Here is a 24,422-nt window from a genome sequence, read left to right as displayed (position 1 = left end):
TTTGTATAAAATAGTTACTATTTCAACTGTTTCTAAATAGTTCTAGTTTGAAATTCATATCATAGTCAGGTTTACCCCCCTCTTTCTTATGAGCTTGCCAATTATTAATAAGGATCTTAGACATTCACTTTATATTTTGTGTTGTATAAAAGGTAAACAGTCTATTCTTATGAATCCCTTATAGTTAGTTTTTGGTATGTACCTTATGTTTCTCTTGGTTCTTGCATGTCAAATCTTCTATTAAATCCAGGATTTTTTTAAACAAAATTTTGAAAGTCTGAGAGTTTATCAAATGTCCATTTTTTTCATTGATGATAATACTTAAATTTGCATGGTATGATATTTTTGGCCAGAGCCCCAGGTCTTTTGCTCTCCTCTATATTTTTTTTCTAAGACCTGCAGTCCTTTAGTGTCTCTGCTGCTAAGTCTTGTGTAATTCTAATTGTTGCACCATCATATTTAAATTGTTTTAATCTTGATGCTTGTTTAATTAAGAAAGGAAGCAAAATCTTTAATGAAAATGAATTAAAAACAAATACATGTACATGTTGTTTCCAAATCTAAGGCAAATCAACATAGGATGAAATAAAATACACACATGGTTACATTCCAAACTTAGCAATATAAAAATATTTGTTTAGCAAAATACATGAACACTTTCTTAGTTTAGTATAGATTGCATTAATTTTCTAACTCTTACCAGATAATATGTAAATACCCACCTCCTTCAACTATTCCATTCTGAAATTTTTTACATTTTCATGAAAAAATATTTAGACCACAATAAAATTCTGAAGAATGAAAGATCAAAGAGTAATTCTAAAAATAATTATGCTACTTCCTACTTTGTCATTATATCTTCCTTCATTTCATTTTGACAGTCACACACTATTGTCCTGTAACAAGAAAAGCTTCTTTAACATAAAATGCCACCACCTCTGATTTATTTCCATGGTCAGCATACTAATGTGAAATGTGGTAATGTGAAATCTGGAAGAAACATGAAAATATGTAGCCACTGGTGATATGACAATCTCTATCACATTAGAATAATCATGATGCTTTTAATATTTTATCCTTGACCTGGGGGTTTCAGAATTTGACTATAATAGTTCTATGGGTTTTCCTCATTTTCCTCAAAGGATCTCTTGTAAGCGGTGTGCAATGGATTTTTTCTATTTCTACTTCCCTGCCTTGTTCTAATGCTTCAGGACAATTTTCTTTAATTATTTCTTGTATTATTGTATCAAGATTTTTTTTGATCATAACTTTCAGTTAGTCCAATCATTTTTATATTTTCTCTTCTTGATCTATTCTTCAAATCTGTTGTTTTTCTTATAAGATGTTTCACTTTCTTTTCTATTTTTTCATTATTCATGTTTTGTTTAATTATTTCTTGATCTCTTCTAATTTCACTGGCTTCACTTTGTCCAATTTTAATTTTCAAGATGTCATTTTCCTCCTTAAGATTCTGGATCTCCTTTTCTAATTGGTTGACTTTCTTTCATAACCTTCTTGTTTTCTTGTATTTTTTTTGTTTTTCCTACATCTCTGTCATTTGATTTTAAAAGTCTTTTTTAAGATCTTCTATAAATTATTTTTGGGCAGATGACCATTTGAAGTTACTCTTTAGGGGTTTCTTTACTTCAATATCCTCTTCTGATGATAAACCCTGGTCATCTCTATTATCATAATAGGTTTCTATGGTTGGATTCTTTCTCCTTTGCCTGTGCATTTTTTGTGGTAATAACTTGATTTTTGTAATCACCTCTAGCCCTGGGGCATGAAAAATGGTGGCTCTTGTCCCAGATCTTCACTTCTTCCTTCTAGCCTGGAACCAAAGCCAAATATCCAACCTCCTTTAAGTGCCCACAGCCAGGGGCTTTCTGCCCTACTGCTTTTGCACTCACCAGAAGAGCACTGGTTCCTTCTCACCCCACCTGCTCTTTGCAGCACATCAGGCTCTGGCGTTTCTAATCAGCAAAGCTTCACTCAGTCTTCTTGGGCTCAAATGCCAGTGGCTGGGGCAGAGGCAGCCTCTCAAACCAACTAACGTCAGGGCTTGCTGCTTGTTGTTAAAAAGGAACCTAGCCTGGAAGTGTTTACTCTTTGTAGATACCAAACCTCGTCCTGGGATTTTTCTTCTGATTTTCTCAAACTGTCCCAGGAGGACCCCGGTTGTGTCCCTGTTCTTCTTTGTCTCCACCCACATTTTATTTGCCCTATGGTTCTATTTTAACTCTTTTGTGAGGGAAAATCTTGAGAGCTTGGAATTTTCTAACCTACTCCACCATCTTCCCAGAATCTTCTCTTTCTCTAGCTTTATTTCATGATACTGTCCTTCAGGTGCTCTATCTGCATGCCCTTATAAACAGAATAGCTCTCATTCAACCTCATCCTAACCTTGCCTGCCTAATGTATTTGTGCAGATTTTCTGTCATGCCTGGAACTAATTTCCTGCACAGCTCTTTCTTCTTTCAGAGGCCATTTCTGGGCCACCACCTCCAAGAACTCTTCTCTGACCTTCCCACTTAAGACAAATCTCTTCTATCTCTTCTTTGCCCCCATTATACTTATTTTTGTGTGTGTCTCGTTTTCCTAGTTATATTCTAAGTTTCTGGAGGAGAGGTGGTTTTTTGTATCTCTAGCACTTTGAATAGAGCCTTTTATATATTAAAAACATAATAATTGTTTGTAGAATTGAATTGAACTGAATGAATCTGCTCATTTGGGATAGTTATGGATAATTGAGAATTGACTGTGTCAATTTGCAATAGAGTAAATGTATTTACTCTGTAATTCCTCAAGAGAATTTTCAGATAAATGAATTGGAAGCTGCCAGATGGCTTGAGGTCTGGCATTTGGTACATAGATTTGCTAGATGGAGATATTCTGGGCCAAGCTTCAGCTGATAATTTTTCCCCTAGGCCTTTTCCTTCCCTGCTGTGATGGAACTCTCCAGCAAATTAATTCTGTGTAGCTGCATTTTTTGCCAGTTGCTTTCCCAACCACCAAACTTCACCCCCATTTCCTCCTAAAATTCTTGGGTGAATGATAGAATAAGACCAACAGAAGAAAATCAAATAATGTTGCTTTATCAACACCAATCAATGTGGTGTGTTGGGGAATACCATAAGTGCCTCCTAATGAGACAAGTAGTGATTTTATTTTTTCCAATTACATGTAAAGATAGTTTTCAACATTTACCCCTATAAGATTCTGAGTTTTAATTTTTTCCTTCCCTCCTTCTCCCCTCCCCAAGATGATATGTAATCTGATATTGGGTATACATGTACAATCATATCGAACATATTTCCACATTAGACATATTGTGAAAGAAGAATCAGAGCAAAAGGGAAAAGCCATGAGAAAAAAGAAAATAGTATGTTTTGATCTGCATTCAGACTCCATAGTTCTTTATCTGGATGTGGATAACATTTTCTGTCATGAGTCTTCTAGAATTGTCTTAGCTCAATGTATTGCTGAGAAGAGCTAAGTCTATCAAAGTTGTCATCATACAATGTGGCTGTTACTGTGTACAATGTTTTCCTGGTTCTTCTTACTTTACTTAGCATCAGTTCAAGTAGGTCTTTCAGATTTTTCTGAAATCCACCTGTTCATTATTTCTTATTGAGCAATAGTATTCCATTACAGTCACATACCACAACTTGTTCAGGCATCCCCCAACTGGTGGGTATCCCCTCAATTTCCAATTCTTTGCCACCTCTAAAAGAGCTGTTATAAATATTTTTGTACAGGTGGGTCCTTTTCCTTTTTTAAGGATTTCTTTGGGATTTAGACCTAGTAGTGTTACTGTTGAATCAAAAGGTATGCACAGTTTTATAGCCCTTTGGGGCTATATATTTCAAATTGCTAGTTGGATCAGTTTGCAACTCCACCAACAATGCACATATTTTCCCATATATCCTCCAACATTTATCATTTTCCTGTTTTGTCATGTTAGCCAATCTGATAGGTGTGATGTGGTAATTCAAAGTTGTTTTAATTTGCACTTCCCTAATCATTCATGATTTAGAGCATTTTTATATGACTATAGATAGCTTTAATTTCTTCCTCTGAAAACTGCCTATTCCCATTTATCAATTGGGGCATGACTTATATTCTTATAAATTTGACTCTGTTCTCTATATATTTTAGAAATGAGATTTTTATCAGAGATACTGGTTGTAAAAAATGTTTCCTATCTTTCTGTTTTCTTTGTTGCATGGACTTTGCTTGTGCAAAAACTTTTCAATATGATGTAATCAAAATCATGGATTTTGCAATTCATAATGTTCACTATATCGTTTTTGTTTATAAATTCTTTCCTTCTTTATAGATCTGACAGATAAACTATTCCTTGCTCTCCTAATTTGCTTATAATATCACCCTTTATATCTAAATCATGTGCTCATTTTGACCTTATCTGGTATAAGATTGGTCTATGCCTGGTTTCTGCCATACAGTTTTCCAGCTTTCCCAGCAGCTTTTACCAAAGAGTGAGTTCTTATCCCAGAAGCTGGAGTCTTTGGGTTTAAAACAGCAGATTACTATAGTCATTGACTACTGTGTCTTGTGTACCTAACTTATTCCATTGATCCACAACTCTATTTCTTAGCCAGTACCAAATAGTTTTGATGATTGCTGCTATGCAATACAATTTTATATCTGGTACGTCTAGGCCACCTTCCCTTGCATTTCTTTTCATTAATTCCATTGACATTCTGGACTTTTTGTTCTTCCAGATGAATTTTGTTATTATTTTTTCTAGCTCCATAAAATAATTTTTGGTAGTTTTATTGGTATGACACTAAATGGGTAAATAAATTTAGGTAGAATTGTTATTTTTATTAAATTAGCTCAGCCTATCCATGAGCAACTGATATTTTTTCAATTATTCAGATCTGACATTATTTTTGTGAAAAGTGTTTTCTAATTGTGTTCATATAGTTCTTGGGTTTGTTTTGGCAGGTAGCATCCCAAATATTTTATATTTTCTAGAGTTGTTTTAAATGGAATTTCTCTATCTCTTTCTGCTGGAATTTGTTAGCAATATATTGAAATGCCAATTATTTATGTAGGTTTATTTTATATCCTGCAACTTCGCTAACATTGTTAATTATTTCAAGTAGTTTTTTAGTCGATTCTCTAGGATTCTCCAAGCATACCATCATATCATCTGCAAAGAATTACAGCTTTGTTTCTTCATTGCTTATTCTAATTCCTTCAATTTCTTTTAATTATCTTATCGCTAAAGCTAACCTTTCTAGTACAATATTGAATAACAGTGGTGATATTGGACATCCTTGTTTTACCCCTGATCTTATTGGAAATGCATCTAGCTTATCCTCATTACATATATTGATTGCTGCTGGTTTTAGAAAAGTGCTACTTATCATTTTAAGGAAGAATCCATTTTTTCCTGTGCTCTGGTGTTTTTATCAGGAACGGGTGCTGTATTTTCTCCAAAGCTTTTTCTGCATCTATTGAGATAATCATAAGATTTCTCTTAATTTTGTTATTGACATGGTCAATTATGCTGATAGTTTTCCTAATGGTGAGCCAACCCTGCAATCTTGGTACAAGTCACACGTGGTCATAGTGTATTTTCCTAGTGATAAATTGCTGTAATCTCTTTGCTAACATTTTATTTTAAAAATTGGCATGACTATTCATTAGGTAAATTGGTCTATAATTCTATTTTTTGGCTCCTCCTGGTTTATGTATCAGCACCATATTTGTATCATAAAAAGAATTTGTTAGGACTCATTCTTCACTTAGTTGTCCAAGTCATTATATAGTATTGGAATTCATTGTTCTTTAAATGTTTGGGAGAATTCACTTATAAATCCCTCCAGCCTTGGTGATTTTTTTTCTTACAGAGTTCATTGATGACTTGTTCAATTTCTTTTTCTGAAATGGGGTTATTTGAGTATTTTATTTCCTTTTCTGTTAATCTGAGCAGTATATATTTGTGTAAATATTCATCCATTTCAGTTAGATTGTCAGATTTATTGGCATACAGTTGGGCAAAAGAGCTCCTAAATATTGTTTTAATTTCCTCTTTATTCGTGGTAAATTCACCGTTTCCATTTTTGATACTAGTAATTTGTTTTTCTTCTTTATTTTTTTAAATCAAATTAACCAAAGATTTATCTATTTCTTTCTATAAAACCAGCTCTTATTTTTATTCCACAGTTCTCTTAATTTCAGTTTTGTTCATCTCTCCTTGGATTTTCAGAATTTCCAATTTGATATTTAATTGTGGATTTTAAATTTTTTTCTAGCTTTTTTTTGTTGCAGACCCAATTATTTGATCTCCTGTTTCTTTATTTTATTCATGTAAGCAGAGATATTAAATTTCTCCTAAGGGCTGCTTTGGCTGTGTCCCATATATGTTGGTATATTGTCTCATTATTGTCATTCTCTTGGATGAAGTTACTGATCATTTTTATGATTTGTTGATTGACCCACTCATTCTTTAGGATTAGTTATTTAGTTTTCAATTACTTGTCAGTATATCTTTCCATGGCCCTTATTACATGTATTTTTTCTTGTGTCATGATCTAAAATGCATGCATTTAACATTTCTGCCTTTTTGCCTTAGATTGTGAGGTTTTTAGGCCCTAGTACATGGTCAGTTTTTGTGTAGGTGCTATGTACCACTGAGAAAAAAGGTATATTCCTATCTATCGCCATTCAATTTTCTCCAGAGGTCTACTATATCTAACCTTTCTAAAATTCTATTCACCTCCTTAATTTCTTTCTTTTTTATTTTGTGGTTAGATTTATCTAGTTCTGAGAGGGGGTGTTTGAGGTCCCCCACTAGTATGGTTTTGCTATCTATTTCTTCCTGTAACTCCCTTAAATTCTCCTTGAAAAATTTGTATGCTATACCACTTGGTGCATGTATGTTTACTATTGATATTACTTCATTGTCTATGGTACCTTTTAGCAAGATGTAGTTTCCTTCCTGATCTCTTTTAATTATATCTATTTTTGCTTTTGCTTTGTCTGAGATCAGGATTGCTGCCCCTGTTTTTTTTTTTTTGGTTACTTCAGCTGAAGCATAATATATTCTGCCCCATAATATTTAAATTGTTTCTTTTTGGCTAGTTGCAGCATCTTCTCCTTTACCTGATAATTCTGGAATTTGGCTACAGTTTTCCTTGGCATTTTCATTTTTGTATCTCTTTCAGCACTGGTGATGAGTGGATTCTTTCAATGCCTATTTTGCCTTCTGGTTATAGGATATCAGGGCACTTTTCCTTGATAATTTCTTGAAAGACACTATCTAGTCTCTTTTTTTGATCATCCTTTCATTTCTACTATTCCACCTCAGTGGCATTTAAAATTATTCATATCAACAGTGAAATACTTAGCGACTCTGATCAATACAATGATCCATGTCAATGCCAAAGATCCATGATTAAAAATATTATCCCATTTCAAAGAGACAGAAGAGATAAACTCTGAGTGCACATTGGAGCTTACATCTTTAACTTTCCCTATTTTTCTTTTGTAACATGGCTAATATGGAAATATGTTTTGCATTATTTCATATGTATACTTTAAATCATACTGTTTGCCTTCTCTGTTGGTGTGGGAGTGATGGGAGGAAAGGAGAGAATTTTAAAAATGAATGTTAAAAATAAAATTTTTAAAAATTAATTTCTTAATAACCTGGTTCCTTCCTTCCTTCCTGTGCTTCTTACACTATTCCCTTCAATATTCTCTATGAGCCAGCTATGTTGACTTTCTTTGGGTTCCTGTCAAATGACAAACTTGACTTTTTGTCTTTGTATTCATGGTTCCCTGTACTTGGAATGCTCTCCCTCCCTCTCCCCCTCCATCTCTTAGTTGCTTTAATTTCCTTCCTTCCTTCCTTCCTTCCTTCCTTCCTTCCTTCCTTCCTTCCTTCCTTCCTTCCTTCCTTCCTTCCTTCCTTCTTTCCTTCCTTCCTTCCTTTCTCCCTTCCTTCCATCCTTCCTTCCTTCCTTCCACAAAACCTTAAACCCAGTTCACTCTGAAGGGCATAGATTTGACCACAATAGATCTCTGCCCAAGCTCCATTTAATGACTGTATTTTGGGCTCTCCTGGCTTACAGTGAATGTCAGTGGTAATTGTTTCTCTTTGGAGCAGCAATCCTGAGGGTCTTCCCCTCCCAGCTTGATTTTTTTTCCTTTTTTTTTTAATTAAAGGGGATGTCCCTTGACTCACTTCCTAAAGAGATCTATTCACTGAATGGGTGTGACCTCACTCAAAGTGAGTATGTGAAAAGGCCTTTGCCTGAAAGGGCCAGGGTCTCCCGTTGCATCCTGGGTCATCTCCAGTCATCCTGATGAATATCTGGTCGCTGGATCCAGATGACTACGGAGGAGAAAGTGAGGCTGGCGACCTTGCACAGCCCACCCTCCCCCAAATCAAAGTCAACTGCAAGTCATGTCATCATTTCCCTGATGTCATAGTCCTATTAGAAAATGAAGGATAAACACAAGCCTTAAAACCATTCAGTTGGCAACCTCTATTATTTACCTTCCGCTTAAATTTGGTGTTTTTCTGCATGACATTTTTCTTAATGTCTTATAAATGGTAAACTTTCAAGTCTTGTCCTTTACAATTCAAAGATTTATATATAAACTAACCAAGGCAATCACATACCTTCTTTCCCCTCAGAGCTATAAGTAGCTAAGAACACAATGTTGTAAATATGTTTTTAGTGAGCTTTAATCCCATTCTTCCATTGAGTAGAAAAGGTTGGAATTAGGAAGATGATAATTTAATGCAAATGAATAGAATTTAAATATTTTCCCCCAGGAATTTATTTTATATGGAATATATGTGTATGTATAGGGAATTTGTTTATGGCTTTTATATTTTATGTGGGATATATATGTAGGTAACAAATATTTCTGAACTTAAATATTACATTGATGATATTTTTAAATAAAATGTACTATTATTTAGTATTTGCTATTGCAATTGCTATTACAAAGCCTTAATAAATCAAAGCTATTTTTATATAAGATGGTTAATTAAAACAACAATGCATATGAAGAAAATGCTTAGAGATTGAAGTGTAAAGGATCATGGATTTATAGATAGAAGGGGCTTAGAAATCTCTGTTCCTACTTAAGTGTGTTATGACAAAAATTTACATATAAAATTACATGCTGCCTAGGAAAGAGAACTATAGGATATCAGAAATCTTAGCTAAGAAGACCATTATGTGCAAATTATGTCAATCAGTATACTCATCCTGTAAATTTCCATTTTAATACTTTTCATCAAGAGAAATATAATCTACAACTACATATCATCACCTAAAAACTTCTTAAATCATCCTTACTAATTTCTCTTGCTTTACTGCTCTATGAATTTAGAGAAAAATGTCTAATAAAAGTCCAATTACTAAACAAAGTTTCCTTATTGTGCTAAAATGTTGGATTATCTCTTCTTTAGAAAAATTCAGCATTTGTTCTCACAATACATATGAAGAATTTCACAAAGAATTGCTTTTTATCACTGTGGAGTTTTTTGTTTTTGTTTTCTAATGCCCTGAGCTAGGAATCATACATAATTATAATTTTTTTTTAAAATGATGCCATTCAAAATGTGCTAATGCTGGATTATGATTGCTGTAAGTATAACTGTGATGTTTCTTTAAATTTCAGGTTGTTCTCAAGTCTAAGTATTATCACAGAGCTTACTCACCCAGCCAACATGCGATTTATGCAATTCCGGGCCAAAGACTGTTACTCTCTTGCTCTTTCCAAACTGGAAAAGGTGAGATTAAGTGTTATTATTTTAAAGTGTTGTTTACCCAATTTGCTTTATAATTGAATTGAAGGACTAAACATTTTTCACTGTTTTCCCCTCTTTAAAGTGAAGTACTTTACTATTAGGAATGGAATGGTACATAGTTATAAAGAATTAAAGAATTAGCATTTCTCTTGAACATAGAGTTTTATGAATTTTCTTGATACAACTTCTAATTTATAGTATTACCTATATGGTTTAGAAATGCCTTCCTTATTTTAAAAAATGAGAATCCATAAATATTCACCATTTAAATCATTATTGAATAATAAATAAAGGGATAGTTCAGGAATGTAAGTTCCTTGAGAGCAAGGATTTATTCTTTGTATTCCCAGTACCTGTCATAGTTCCTTAAATATGGTAGGCATTTAATAAAAGTTGGTTGAATGAGATTCTTAATTAATTTTTTAAAAATCTGCATACTATAAAATTATAGTATCAGTGCATCTGAGTCAGATAAATGTATTTAGAATTCATTAAATTTGAGATTAGAAAAAATATGACATAAATACATATTCATGATATAATATACTTATTACTTCAATGCTTTCAAATAATTTCATATACATGATAACACATTAATGGATAAAGCAATATCTTCAGAAAATTATAAATTATTTACCCAAAGTCATTTGATTAACAAATAGTAAATTCAGTATTAGAAGTCAAATATTGTGACCCTCAAGCAGAACTCTTTTCATTGTAAGAACAAACTTTGGAAGAATGACAACATCAACAATAGAGCCTATAAATAGTAATAATTGCCCAGTTCAGTGTCTGGAAAATGACTTAGACCAATGAATTCATTAGCAAAAATAGTCAGAGGTTTTTGGAATCCTGTGAGGCCTGAAGTGATTTCATATGTTTTGCAAATGAGATATTTCCCCTACCATAGTTACAATTAAGTCATAAGTTATTCTCTCTGGTGAACCAGGATCACCAGTAGAGAAAGAGAAGGTATTTACATTTCTAAGAATGTGTATGTATATGTTAGAGAACATATATGCCTTTGTTTAAAAAAACAATTTTTTGTACAGTTATCCCTTCCACATCAAGAGGGTTTGGAGCACAGCACCCCAGTGATATGGAAAATCCATGGAAAATTTTTTGACTCTCCCTTCATACCAAAGAAGTCTGAATTATTATGGTATTGAAAGATCAGATGTGTTGATGTCATACAATACCATAATGTACCTTATGCTCTTCTCAGTTTCTAAACTTTTCCTGTGTAGTCTGATGGCCTTTGAATAGCATCTGCATCTTCTGCAAAACTCCCCCAAAATTGCCATTCAATTTCTTTTTTTATAAATTAATTTATTTTCAGTTTTCAATATTCACTTCCATAAGATTTTAAGTCTTAAATTTTCTCCCTCTCTCTCTCCTCCTCCCTCCCCAAGATGCTGTGCAATCTGATATAAGCTCTACTTAAACATTCATATTAAACATATTTTCACATTAGTCATGATGTAAAAGAATAATTAGAACTAATGGGAGGAACTAAGAGAAAGACGAAACAAAAACAAAACAAAACAAAACAAAAGGAGAACAAATAGTATGCTTTGATCTGCATTCAGACTCCAAAGTTCTTTCTCCGGATGAGTCTTTTGGAGTTGTCTTAGATCCTTGTGTAGCTGAGAAGAGGTAAGTCTATCAAATGCAGTCATTGCACAATGTGGCTGTTACTGTATACAGTGTTCTCCTGGTTTTGCTCATTTCTCTCAGCATCAGTTCATATAAGTCTTTTCAGGTTTTTCTGAAGTCCACATGGTCAGTATTTCTTATAGCATAATAGTATTGTGTTATATTCATATACCACCACTTGTTGAGCCATTCCCCAGTTGATGGGCATCCCCTCAATTTCCAATTCTTTGCCACCACAAAAAGAACTGCTATAAATATTTTGTACATGTGGGTCCTTTTCCCATTTGTATGATCTCTTTCCCATTCAATTTCTTATGCTTGCCCACACTATATCAAAACCATGATAGGGAAAGATATGATATGGAAGGGATAAATGTAGCCTTTTTCCAAGGATGTCAAAAGAATGTTACAACTTTTACCTAAATACTTTATCCAACTTAATATGAATATACCAAAACTATTTTTTTCCTAAACCAGGTATGTATCTTCATTGATTTCTGGACCTCTTAGTCAGAAAACTTATTCTGTCAATGCAGATAGGTACCTTCTTTGAAATCTGTAGTCTTAGGTAGTTGCCTAGAACAAAGTGAGGTTGAGTGACTTATGCAGGTTGATGTACACAGTGTTTATCAGGGGAAGGACTTGAATCTTGGATTTTCTGCCTCAGACAAGCTCTCTATTCCTTATGCCACAGACTATATTTTCTTTATTATTATTATTGTTAATAATAATAGAGGAATGTTCTATCATTAATAATAATGGCTCACATTTATATATCATATTCATGTTTTCAAAGCACTCTATATGCATCATATTATTCTTCTCCCTCCCCCAAACCTGAGAAGCAGATAGCATTAACTAACTTTTATACCTCTATCCTCATCTACATTTCAGAGAAACATGCCTAAAGGACAAGCTTTTTTTCTTGTAATTGCCCTTTAAAGGGACTCAATTCTGTTGTTATTTGAATCTCCATAATTATTTACCTTTGTAATCTCACTGACTACCCTACATGGCTCAAATTCTTGTTGATTCAATTAAAGCCCTTACCACAGTACACCCAAGTCTGCAGATTAATCCTATCACTTGGGGATCACTATCATTTCTCAATGAGGAAGTAATGGAGAGGAGCTTAGGTGATTTTTAACCCACCTCCTCCTTAAAATGCTAACAATCAGGATTGTAATGATGTGATATCAGGCCAATCAGAAGAAGACTCCAGATTTTGCTCAATCATTTTATAAAACTAAACTGCCTTCCTTTCTTATGGTGTTTTGGCTTAAATGAGGTAGCATTTTGAATCACTTTTTTTAAAACACATTAGCTTGCACTATTAAAAAAAAACAATAAAGTTTGGAAATCTGAACGGCAGTCTACTATATTAATTCCCTTTGTCAAACCTGGAACTCATTTCCTCCTTTCCTCTTCTCTCCTCTTCTCTCTGTGAACACAGGGTATCATACCCTTACCTATGGGTGCTCTGTCCAAAGGAATATAAGTTTTGATCACTGAAACCTCACAAGAATGGGCATTGCCTCAGTCAAACTTGGACCTGGGAAAGACCTTAGCTTAAAAAGCCTAGTCCCTCTGGCCCAGATGGCTCTGGAAGTGAGAGTAAGGCTGGTGACTTTACATAGCCCTCTCTCACTTAAATCCAATTCACTTGGAAGTCATGGTATCACTTTCCTGATGTGATGGTCCTCTTTGAGAAGAGAACGGAGGACATACAACAAACAACATACAAAATGGTTGATAGTTTCCTGACCATTGTAGTACCCATTTCAGTATTGCCTGTTATAATTATTTCTTAATGTTTTTTCTACATTTCAAAAAAATCATTAGTGGCAGATACTTTTTTCCAAACTTTTTTGACTTTCCAGACATCAGAAAAAGGAATGCTAGATGAAACCATAGGTTAAATTTAGAAAAGAGAGACTCTCCAACAAGGTAATATCCTTTATTAATTAACAGTAGAAAACTTGAATACTTAGAATTCTCATTCAAGGTCCCCTCATCAATGGAGTATATGAGCCTGAAGAAAGATCACAATCCAACTTGAAGGCTTCTTTGTAGGTCTGACCTAATTGTAGAGCTATTTTGCTGTTTCAGTGATTCTGCACAAACATCAGCTCTGCATATTTCAAGATGTTGATTCTGCCCAGTCATATGAAGGAAAGGAAGATTATAAAAGAAGTCTGCTGAGTGCTAAATTTTAGCTACCTTTTCACTGAGGTTCAGTCCTAGGGCTCAGTGTGCCCCAAGACTAAAGGAGCTCTGCCTCTGAATTCACCCACCTTCTTCACCCTACAAGAAGCAAAATATTGACAATACCTAGCCCTGTGGAGGATGGGAGAAAGCAGAAAGGAAGGGAATCAGGAGGTATGTCAATGGTGGGATCTATTTTGAATAAGGACTAAAGGGACTGAAACTCAGTTGGGGTCAGAACCTTCCCTCCAAGGGTTACTCAGAGCTTAGAACCATATTGGTGAACCCTACCAAAACAGTCTTGTAGTCCAACTTTGGAGGGGAGTGTAGTTCTGCTCAACAATAGGAAGGAGGGAGCCAGAAAAAGTATAATAAAAAAGTAAGTAAGGGGCAGCTAGGTGGCGCAGTCAGTAGAGCACCGGCCCTGGAGTCAGGAGGACCTGAGTTCAAATCCGGCCTCAGACACTTGACACAAGTACTAGCTGTGTGACCTTGGGCAAGTCACTTAACCCCAATTGCCCTGCCAAAAAAAAAAAAAAAACAAAAAAGTAAGTGAAAAAGCCTAACCAAAAAGATACAAAGTCTATATATAGGAACATAATTCAAAAGAGAGGATAGAAAATAATATAGAGAAGAAAAACATCCAAGTGAACACAGAGCTTTCTTTCAGAAAAAAAAAGATGCCTTTGATACATGTGCAAATTCATGTCACAAAGTTTTTATAGAAATTAAAAAGTAGGTATACAGACCAATAGTAGAGATACCATCTCAATCACTTTTCTTTGAAAACTAATAATTCTGTGCATTTAGTTTTTCCCTTTCTTTGAGATAACTTACAAAATGGGCTTTTAAGACCCCTAAAATGTGTTGTCTTCAGAACAGACTTCTCTTTATACTGAACTAGCCCAGCTTTTTTCCTTCATTTTCTTTAGTGTTATTTCTAGTATTTAATATTAATGGGGATTGTGATATTATATCTAGTCCAAATGTAGTGGCTCCATACTTATTAAGATGGAAAAGTTTGCTACCAAAATCTTAATGAAACTTTTAATGTTTTAAGTCTGTTATCCTTCCAGTTTTATCCTTACATGTTCTATTGGAAATCTGACTCTATTAGGTGCTTTTCCAAACTTTTTATAAACTTCCTTTTCCCCTCCATTATTTCTCACTGGTTTAGGAGGCAATATTTCTCACAATCTTGTCCCATCTTCTGATAAATTTTATGAGTAACTTTGTATTCTCAATTGGTTTTGCCCCTGGCCATAGTATCTCTTTACATGCCAAGTTTGCTTATCAATAGAACTTACAAAGTTGTGTGTGTGTCTGTGTGTGTCTATTGAAAGTGACAAAATCACATGAAATGTGATTGACTAAGAAGTGTTCATTGTTTGAGTCTCCCTACAAGGTTAAAAGATAGTGGGTCAGATTTCTTTGGATAGTAAACCAGGCATCCTTGAAGGATAGCTTGGTAATAAAAAGAAACTAGACCAGACTGTCTTGTGTCCACTCAGATTCTCCAAGGATAGCACATTTCCATGAGGCAAGAATAGAACAGTGATTAGAAAAACAACAACTAGATTTCTAAATTTAACTCATTGTAGACCAGCTAAATTTCTAAACTAAGTTCACAGACAAAGAACCATTACTTGGGCAGTTATAGCACAAAATCAATTAACTGTATATAGGATCAGTAAAAAATAGACAATTTAATCTTTTCAGTGCCTTCTTCATCCATTTTTTTCGGTGTAAATTTTTAGACTGATCTCTTTTGAGCAATTGTGAGTCACTTTGAGAAAATCCTGTAGTATTCTATATCTTGAATACATAGGCGTTGTTCTAGGTTCTAGGGTTGCAAGGACAGAAATAAAACAGTTCATGTCCTCAAGGAGTTCATACTCTCTTGAAGGAGACAACATGTGTAAAGAAAAGCCCCTGTGAATTCTTTAATGGAAGAAATTCCAGGTCCAAAAAAGGGGAACCTGGAATCAACCAGAGTTCTATCACAGTTTGTACAAATTATAAATACACTTATTGCCCGAGAAGAAGAAGCTTGCAAGCTGGAGCAGTGTCAGATTTCTGATCTGTTCAAGGAGGAATTGGAAAGAATGAGGCATTTAAACTTTTTAAACAAAGGAAAGAAAAAAGGTGGGAATTTGGGCAGATCCTAGGCAGGAAGCCCCTTTCCCAAAAGGAGGGAGGAACCAGAAAACAAGGGGAATTCTGAGTGTCAGAGCCGTGTCCCTTTGATACACAAATCAGAAGGCATTCTTGATGAGGATCAGTCCACAGTTTGAGGCTCCAGCACAGACAAGAAGATTTGGGGATGTCTCCAACAAGCATAAAAGAGGGCGTGTCCAAGAGTACCATGACCAAAAATGAGGGGAATCTCTGAAGAAAAGGATATCTCTTGTAGGTCCATAAACCACCAAATAGTTCAGGGTCTGCTTCACTGCTGGTATTTGCTTAATTGGCTTTAGAGTTGCTGATTTTCTGCATATCCAGCTGGTTTTATTCTTGGTCACCGCAAAGGATTGTTGGTATGTCAAGCCATTCTGTATCTTAGCTAATATAACCAGTCTGCATACAGTGCTTCTCAGCTATGTGGATAATTGTGGCTCAAGCAAATTAAGGTATCAATTTTCACAGGACATATGCATGTATATGCATGTATTTACATATGTATATATGTATGTATGTGTGTGTGATATTCAAAATGAATGCAAAACAGCTTTAACAAGGGGAGAAGAAACATGCCACAAGCTGGTGGAAGATCAAGATAAATGATGTTTAGGCTCCTGTAGTTGTTATTATGGGAAGTAAGGTTTGGAAAGACAGGAGATTCTGTTATATCCGTGTTATACATCCCATTAGTCAACATAGCTCCCTTGATTGTTTCTTGTATCAAGCTGATGTATAATGTCCTTAATTACATTCCACAGAGTATGAGAAATCCACTCTCTGTTTGTCCTTTCTCTGTTTTTTCTTTTTTTTTTCAAATTTATTTAATATATTTAGTTTTCAGCATTGATTTTCACAAAAGTCTGAATTACAATTTTTCCCCATTTCTACCCTCCCCCCACTCCAAGATGGCATATATTCTGGTTGCCCCATTCCCCAGTCAGCCTTCCCATCTGTCACCCCACTCCCCTCCCATCCCCCTTTCCCTTCTTCTCTTGTAGGGCAAGATAAATTGCTATGCCCCATTGCCTGTGTGTCTTATTTCCTAGTTGCATGAGAAAATCTTTCTTTTATTGTTGTTGTTTTAAAATTTTGAGTTCCAAATTCTCTCCCCTTTTCCCTCCCCACCCACCCTCCCTAAGAAGGCAAGCAATTCAACATAGGACATATGCGTATCATTATGTAAAACCCTTCCACAATACTCATGTTGTGAAAGATTAACTATGTTTTGCTCCTTCTTAACTTATCCCCCTTTATTGAATTTTCTCCCTTGACCCTGTCCCTTTTCAAAAATGTTTGTTTCTGATTTCCTCCCCCCCCATCTGTCCTCCCTTCTATCATCCTCCCTTTTTTATCTTCTTTCTCCTTCTTTCCTGTGGGGTAAGATACACAATTGAGTGTGTATGGTATTCCCTCCTCAGGTCAAATCCGATGAGAGCAAGATATACTCATTCCCCCTCACCTGCCCCCTCTTCCCTTCCTACAAAACCACTTTTTCTTGCCACTTTTATGCGAGATAATTTACCCCATTCTATCTCTCCCTTTCTCCCTCTCTCAATGTATTCCTCTCTTATCCCTTAAATTGATTTTATTTTTTTAGATGTCATCCATTCATATTCAAATCACCCTGTGCCCTTTGTGTGTGTGTGTGTGTGTGTGTGTGTGTGTGTATACATGTATATGTATATTCATATATATATATATATACCTACATTTATACATACATAGACGTACACATATGTATATATATGTATACATACACATATATATATGCATATTCCTTTCAGCTACTATGATATTGAGGTCTCATGAATCATACACATCATCTTTCTATGTAGGAATGTAAACAAAATAGTTCAACTTTAGTAAATCCCTTATGATTTCTCTTTCTTGTTTACCTTTTCATGCTTCTCTTGATTCTTGTGTTTGAAAGTCAAATTTTCTATTCAACTCTGGTCTTTTCACTGAGAAAGCTTGAAAGTCCTCTATTTTATTGAAAGTCTATATTTTGCCTTGGAGCATGATACTCAATTTTGCTGGGTAGGTGATTCTTGGTTTTAATCCTAGCTCCATTGACCTCTGGAATATCATATTCCAAGCCCTTCAGTCCCTTAATGTGGAAGCTGCCAGATCCTGTGTTATCCTGATTGTTTTTCCACAATATTCAAATTGTTTCTTTCTGGCTTCTTGCAGTATTTTCTCCTTGACCTGGGAGCTCTGGAATTTGGTGACAATGTTCCTAGGAGTTTTCTTTTTGGGATCTATTTGAGGAGGCAATCTGTGGATTCTTTCAATTTCTATTTTAACCTTTGGCTCTAGAATATCGGGGCAATTCTCCTTGATAATTTCTTGAAAGATGATGTCTAGGCTCTTTTTTTGATTATGGCTTTCAGCTAGTCCAATAATTTTTAAATTATCTCTCCTGGATCTATTTTCTAGGTCAGTCATTTTTCCAATGAGATATTTGACATTGTCTTCCATTTTTTCATTCCTTTGGTTCTGTTTTATAATAGCTTAATTTCTCATCAAGTCATTAGCTTCCACTTGCTCCAATCTAATTTTTAAGGTAGTATTTTCTTCAATGGTCTTTTGGACCTCCTTTTCCATTCGGGTAATTCTGCCTTTCAAGGCATTCTTCTCCTCATTGGCTTTTTGGAGCTCTTTTGCCATTTGAGTTAGTCTATTTTTTAAGGTGTTATTTTCTTCAGTATTTTTTGGGGTCTCCTTTAGCAAGTCATTGACTTGTTTTTCCTGGTTTTCTTGCATCCTTCTCATTTCTTTTCCCAATTTTTCCTCTACTTTTCTAACTTGCTTTTCCAAAGCCTTTTTGAGCTCCTCCATGGCCTGAGACCAGTTCATGTTTTTCTTAGAGGCTTTTGATGTAGGCTCTTTGACTTTGTTGACTTCTTCAGGCCATATGTTTTGGTCTTCTTTGTCACCAAAGAAGGATTCCAAAGTCTGAGACTGAATCTGGGTGTGTTTTTGCTGCCTGGCCACGTTCCCAGCCAACTTACTTGACCCTTGAGTTTTTTGTGGGGGTATGACTGCTTGTAGAGCAAAGAGTACTTTGTTCCAAGCTTGAGGGATGTGCCATTGATTTCAGAGCTATTTCTATACAGCCAGCTCTGCCACTCCAGCACTCCTCCTTCCTCAAGAACCACCAATCCAGACCTGAGGCAAATCTTCAACAGGCTCTGCACTCCTGCTCTGATATGCCACTTAATTCCTCCCACCATGTGGGCCTGGGGCCAGAAGTAAGTGCAGCTATAGTCCTGTAGCTGCACCTCCCCCGCTGCCCCTGGGCCATTGGCCAAAACCACGAACTCTGTCCCACTAACCTTCTCTGTTATCTTTGGTGTTTGTGGGTTGAGAAGTACGGTAACTCCACAGCTCATTGATTCAGGGTGCTAGGGCCTGTCCTGCCTGGCTCCTGGTCTGGTTGGTCCTGCGGCTTCCCATGCTGAGCTCTGCTCCCCTCCACTCCGTGCATGATAGACCTCATCCAGCGACCCTCCAGGCTGTCCTGGGCTGGATCCCTGCTTCCCTCTACTATTTTGTGGGTTCTGCAGTTCTAAAATTTGTTCAGAGCCATTTTTATAGGTTTTTGGAGGGATGTGGTGGGGAGCTCACACAAGTCCTTGCTTTCCAGCCGCTGTCTTGGCTCCACCGAGCACACTGTTTGTCCTTTCTCAATAGTGCTGGATAATGGCTTTACTAGTGGTACTTGTGGATCTGTATAATTCCTTAGAATGCAAGAAGCTGTTTCTTCCTTGGAGGGCACAGCTTTACTAACTACTTATGGAGTACTCACCATATCTATTATGTACACCCAAAGCTTCTGGGATTCTTCCTTCACCATCCAATCTGGTGACACATGAAAGAATTCCTTTCTTCTTTAGATTTCTTTTTTGTTTTCACTTAGAGGCACTTCTTTTCTGTCAAAGAACAACATTCCCCTTAATAAACAAGAAAGGTGAAAAGCCTTAATCTTCTAGCTTCTCTGTTAATAATTAGAAAGATCAACTCACATTTTGTATACACATAATTGATGGCTAATATTGGCAAAAGTATTGATGTGATCTATTTACTCTTCACTGGGAATTTCCCCTCACCTTCATACTTTTTGGGAAAGAAGACACCCTGTTCTTTGTTATTCTTGTTGGTAGTTCTGGATCTCATGATTAAATTGGCTTTTTGTCATATATATTTACTGGACCAGTGATGTCTAATCAGGATTTTGTAGATAATGATCCTCGTCTGGTGAGGAAAAATTTGCTGTCCCTGCTGCCTTCTATAATTAATGGTACTATTGTAGTCACTTCAGAAAGTCTTGTATCTACCAAGAGGTCACCAAATAAGCTTCACTTCACTCACTTTTCATGTTATTAGATTACTAGGCAGGAATTCTGACACCCTCAATTCTCTCCTCTCTCCTCTCTCCCTCTTCTCTGTCTCTCCTCTCCCCAGCCCCACCTGAATTTAAGAGAAAGCAGCTAATATTGCAAAAATTAACATCTTTAATTGGGGCAAGTGAGTCACAGCTCGAGGTGTAGCACAGCATATGCTAGGGTACCAAGGAGGGGGCTGGGAACAGGATTTATATAGGATAGTAAGGTAGAGGGAATGGCAAAGATGCAGGTGAGAGGGATTAGTCCGAAGGAATGGGCAGACTGCAGGTGGGAAGGTTTAAGGACTTCTCACAGTTTCACTAGGTAAATTGTTTTGCATAACAAGCAAGAGAAAGCTTGGGAATCTCTGGAGGAGACAGTCTGGGACATTTACAAAATAGTCAGAGGCTGGGAGTGATAATTTCTGGTCAACCTCAACTAATTCATGGGTCTGTGAATGGAGGCAAAATCTGATTAAGTCAACTGAGTTTGACATATACACAGATGACAACAACAACAACATGCTATTGTTCAGTCATGTCCAGATGACCAATTCTTTGCAACCCTTAGGATTGTACTGTCCTTGGGATTTTCTTGACAAAGATGATGTTGTGGTATGCAGTAGATTTTCCAGCAGATTAAGGCAGAAGTTAAGTGACTTGACCAGGGTCACAGTTAGTAAATATCTGAGCTTGGATTTGAACTCAGGTCTTCCTAACTATACTCCCACCACTCTATCCATTGAATCTTCCAGCTGCCCCTAGTAAAGGCTATATAATGGAGCAAGTCAGGGATTTAATAATAAAAACCCTGTGTTTATATAAGAAAATAAAGAGTTTGGGAAATAAAAAAGGACATATGATAGGTGAACAATAAATACTTAGGATTTGATTAATTTGTTTTCACTTTGTCTCTTTTATAATATAAACTTATAGGTTTCCTTCTAATCATCAGTATAATTTAGCCTTCAAGAAACAAGGGCCTAGATAAAGATGTCAAAGATAATTTTGAAGTTTTAATCCCCGCAAACATAATTAGCATAAATTTTGGAAAGTTCAATTCAACCTAACAGACACCCGGTAACAGCCCATTGTGTTCAGAGTCCTTTGCCAAGTGCTACATATGGGAAAAATGGTATTTTATTTATCTAAAGAGGAATAGAGGCAATTAGATAGTCCACTGAATATAGCCCTAGATCTGGAGTCAAGAGCAACCTGAATGCAAAACCAACATCAAATACTCATTGTGTGACCTTAGGTAAGGCAGTGACCTTTTGTTTGACTTTCTTCATCTGTAAAATCAAGATAAGAATAGCACCTACCACACAAGTTTTTGTGAGGATAAAATAAGATAATATTTGTAAAGAGATTTGCAAACCTTAAAGTGCTATATAAATACTAGCTATTATGACCTAAAGTCGTGTCAGTATTCTTATGTTTCCAAACTGACAATCATATATCAGGAGATTATTGTTTGTTGCTGGAGTTCAATGTAAATTCATAAATGGGGCATTTTGGCAATGCCAGTTTAAGTGAATCTTTTAACTGTTGTTTTATACACATATACACATATGCGTGTGCACACACATATACATGCACACATACTATATGTATACACCTATATATATATATATATATATATACACAAAGGTATATATATGTATATATACACACATATACATATGCATACATATGTGAATGTATGTATGTTACCATTGGCTTTTATTTAGTAATAAAATAAGGAAGCACTGGAATACCATATTTGGTAGACTTCATTTAAATAGGTAGCATTTTACCAGCTTATTCATTCAGGTAACAAGAACTACTGACTTTTAAACATGCTTGAACCACGTTTAAGTCTTATTTTTATATAATTTATTTATATTACCAAAACCATTTCCATATCAAATTAAGATTAGCTATAATAATAATTACATTTTTTACACCACAGATAATAAAAGTCATGTATAGTAGATGATCATGATAAAATTAGTCCCTAAACTAAGCTAAAAATAACTAATAAAATAAATGAAAGTAACTAAACTAAATAACTAAATTAAAATAAAATAAAACTAAACTAAACTAAAATTTTATTAAACCCAATGCATATAAAATGATCTAAACCTTCCTGCTCAGGGGTATTATCTGGTAAGATTCAGCTTTTCATTGTATCTTTTAAATGGTATATGCATAGCTATGCTATCCTAAACACATTTAAAAATTAAATTGTTTCTTCTCAAGTGTGAAATCAGTTGTTTCACTTTGTTGCACTTCTGGAGGAAGTGGCATCATTGCAAATGCCTTTGGGTAAACTAGACATTGTTAACCTGAAGAAACTATGGTGAAATATTTCTCCATGTGAAGCAATGCTATCCCTAGGCAGAACAATGGAAAACACTGACTCAATACTTGTTACTAGAAGGTTCCAGTGATAACTTTGTCACTATGTTGTACTAGCCATTTTTCATCTATCTTCTAACTTTGTTCTTCCAACTTTGTGTTATAGCATCCCTCAATACAAATAATCATCTTTCAACTCTGTACCATTTCCAATTTTTCTGATTTCTCTCAAGTTGATTGTAAAATTATAAATTGATCAGCCATACAATATTTTGTGGGAGAATATGGCTGTGAGACATCCTTATGTGTTCATTTAACCAGAGAGGGAAATGGCAAACCACTCCAGTATCTTTGCCAAGAAAACCCTAAATGGGGTCACAAGGAGTCAGACAGGATTAAAAGGATTGAACAACAAAAACCCTAGCACATAGCACTATGAATTAGAGATACAAATATAAGAAATAAAACTTTCTGCCCTTGAGGAACTTATATTCTTTTGGAAGAAAACAAAACATACACAGAAAATTAAATAAAAGATAAATGCTAAGTTTATATCCATCAACAATTAATCAACAAACATTTAATATCTGTTATTTAAATATCGCCTATGTGACCAGTACTGTGAGGGATTGCTAAGGATACAAAGACAAAAAAAAGAACTTGTTCCCAAGAAACTAACCTTTTATATTCTAGATACAAAATAATCTTGGGAGGAGAAAGCACTAGAAATTACTTTAAAGGAATGTGGAATTTAGGTGGGAAGAAGCTATGAGTGAGGTCCTGTTAAGCAGAGAAAGTTGTATCAGCAAAGGCATTAAATCAGGCAATTGCACGCAAGAATTGGTGGACAATTCTTAGACTGGATTACTATAGTAGAGAGAGGATTCATGTAGACAAGTCACAGGAGATAAGGTTTTATTAGAAATATAGGAATTTAAAAAAAATTAAAAAGTTGTTTTCACATGCAGTTGGGAAACAAGATATATAGGGAATGGGGCATAGAAATTTATTCTGCCCTACAAGAAAGTAAGGGGAAAGTAGATGGGGGGAGAGAGTGGGGTGACAGAAAGGAGAACTGACTGGGGAAAAAGGCAATCAGAATATATGCCATCTTGAAATGAAGGGGGAGGGTAGAAATGGGGAGAAAATTTATAACTCAGAATCTTGTGGAAATCGGTATTGAAAACTAAAATATTAAATAAAAATGATAAAATTTAAAAAAGAAATGTAGCAATTTAATTATTAGGGCAGTATGATAATTGAGCACATATTTGAACAGAACATTGAAAATATGGTACAGAGACTAAAGTAAAAATAACCATTTTGGGGACATTTAGGAGTATAATGGTTATGCTTTACAAAAACGTGGGAAATTATGTGTTTAATTCTATGCTAAGGAAAATCAAGAGTTTGGGGACCCACTTCTGGTTAGGATGTTTTCCACAAATTTTTAAACCCATTTTCCAGCAATCAAATGAATTTCATTTTTTGGTAACAAAAAACAAAAACAAAAAAACCCAACAAAGAAACAATAAAGATCACACCCATTAATTTTTGGTGAGCATCTTGAAATCACAGAAGGAAAGCATTTCCATAGTAGACTGAAAGATCCATGCAGAAAATTGCTTTATGTTTTTAGCACTCTCATTGGAGTAAAGCTTATGAAAATATATGACACAATTCAGGAGCACAGAAAGTGGAAATGGGTGGATAAGAATAAATTCTATCATGATTGACCTACTCTTGCCTATTATAACTCAGTCCTCACACTTATTTTGAAAATTAATCTTTATAATGATAGCAGTGAGTTCCTAGGCTGCTTTTGTGATCAAAATTTGTCTAAAATAAATT

At 35.2% G+C, this 24,422-nt stretch overlaps 1 protein-coding gene across 1 annotated transcript in view; it reads left to right on the top strand.

Annotated features, from left to right (window-relative positions):
- LOC118846793 (potassium channel subfamily T member 2) overlaps positions 1-24,422 on the top strand; it is a 143,009-nt gene that overhangs the window by 116,046 nt on the left and 2,541 nt on the right. The window contains exon 13 of the mRNA XM_036755518.1: positions 9,676-9,787. Coding sequence (XP_036611413.1) covers positions 9,676-9,787 — 112 coding nt within the window. The remainder of the gene's footprint in view (positions 1-9,675; positions 9,788-24,422) is intronic.

The sequence above is a fragment of the Trichosurus vulpecula genome, chromosome 4 (assembly GCF_011100635.1).
Source record: "Trichosurus vulpecula isolate mTriVul1 chromosome 4, mTriVul1.pri, whole genome shotgun sequence".
In the NCBI taxonomy this organism is placed as follows: domain Eukaryota; kingdom Metazoa; phylum Chordata; class Mammalia; order Diprotodontia; family Phalangeridae; genus Trichosurus; species Trichosurus vulpecula.
This window is presented reverse-complemented; position numbering and strand designations above follow the sequence as displayed.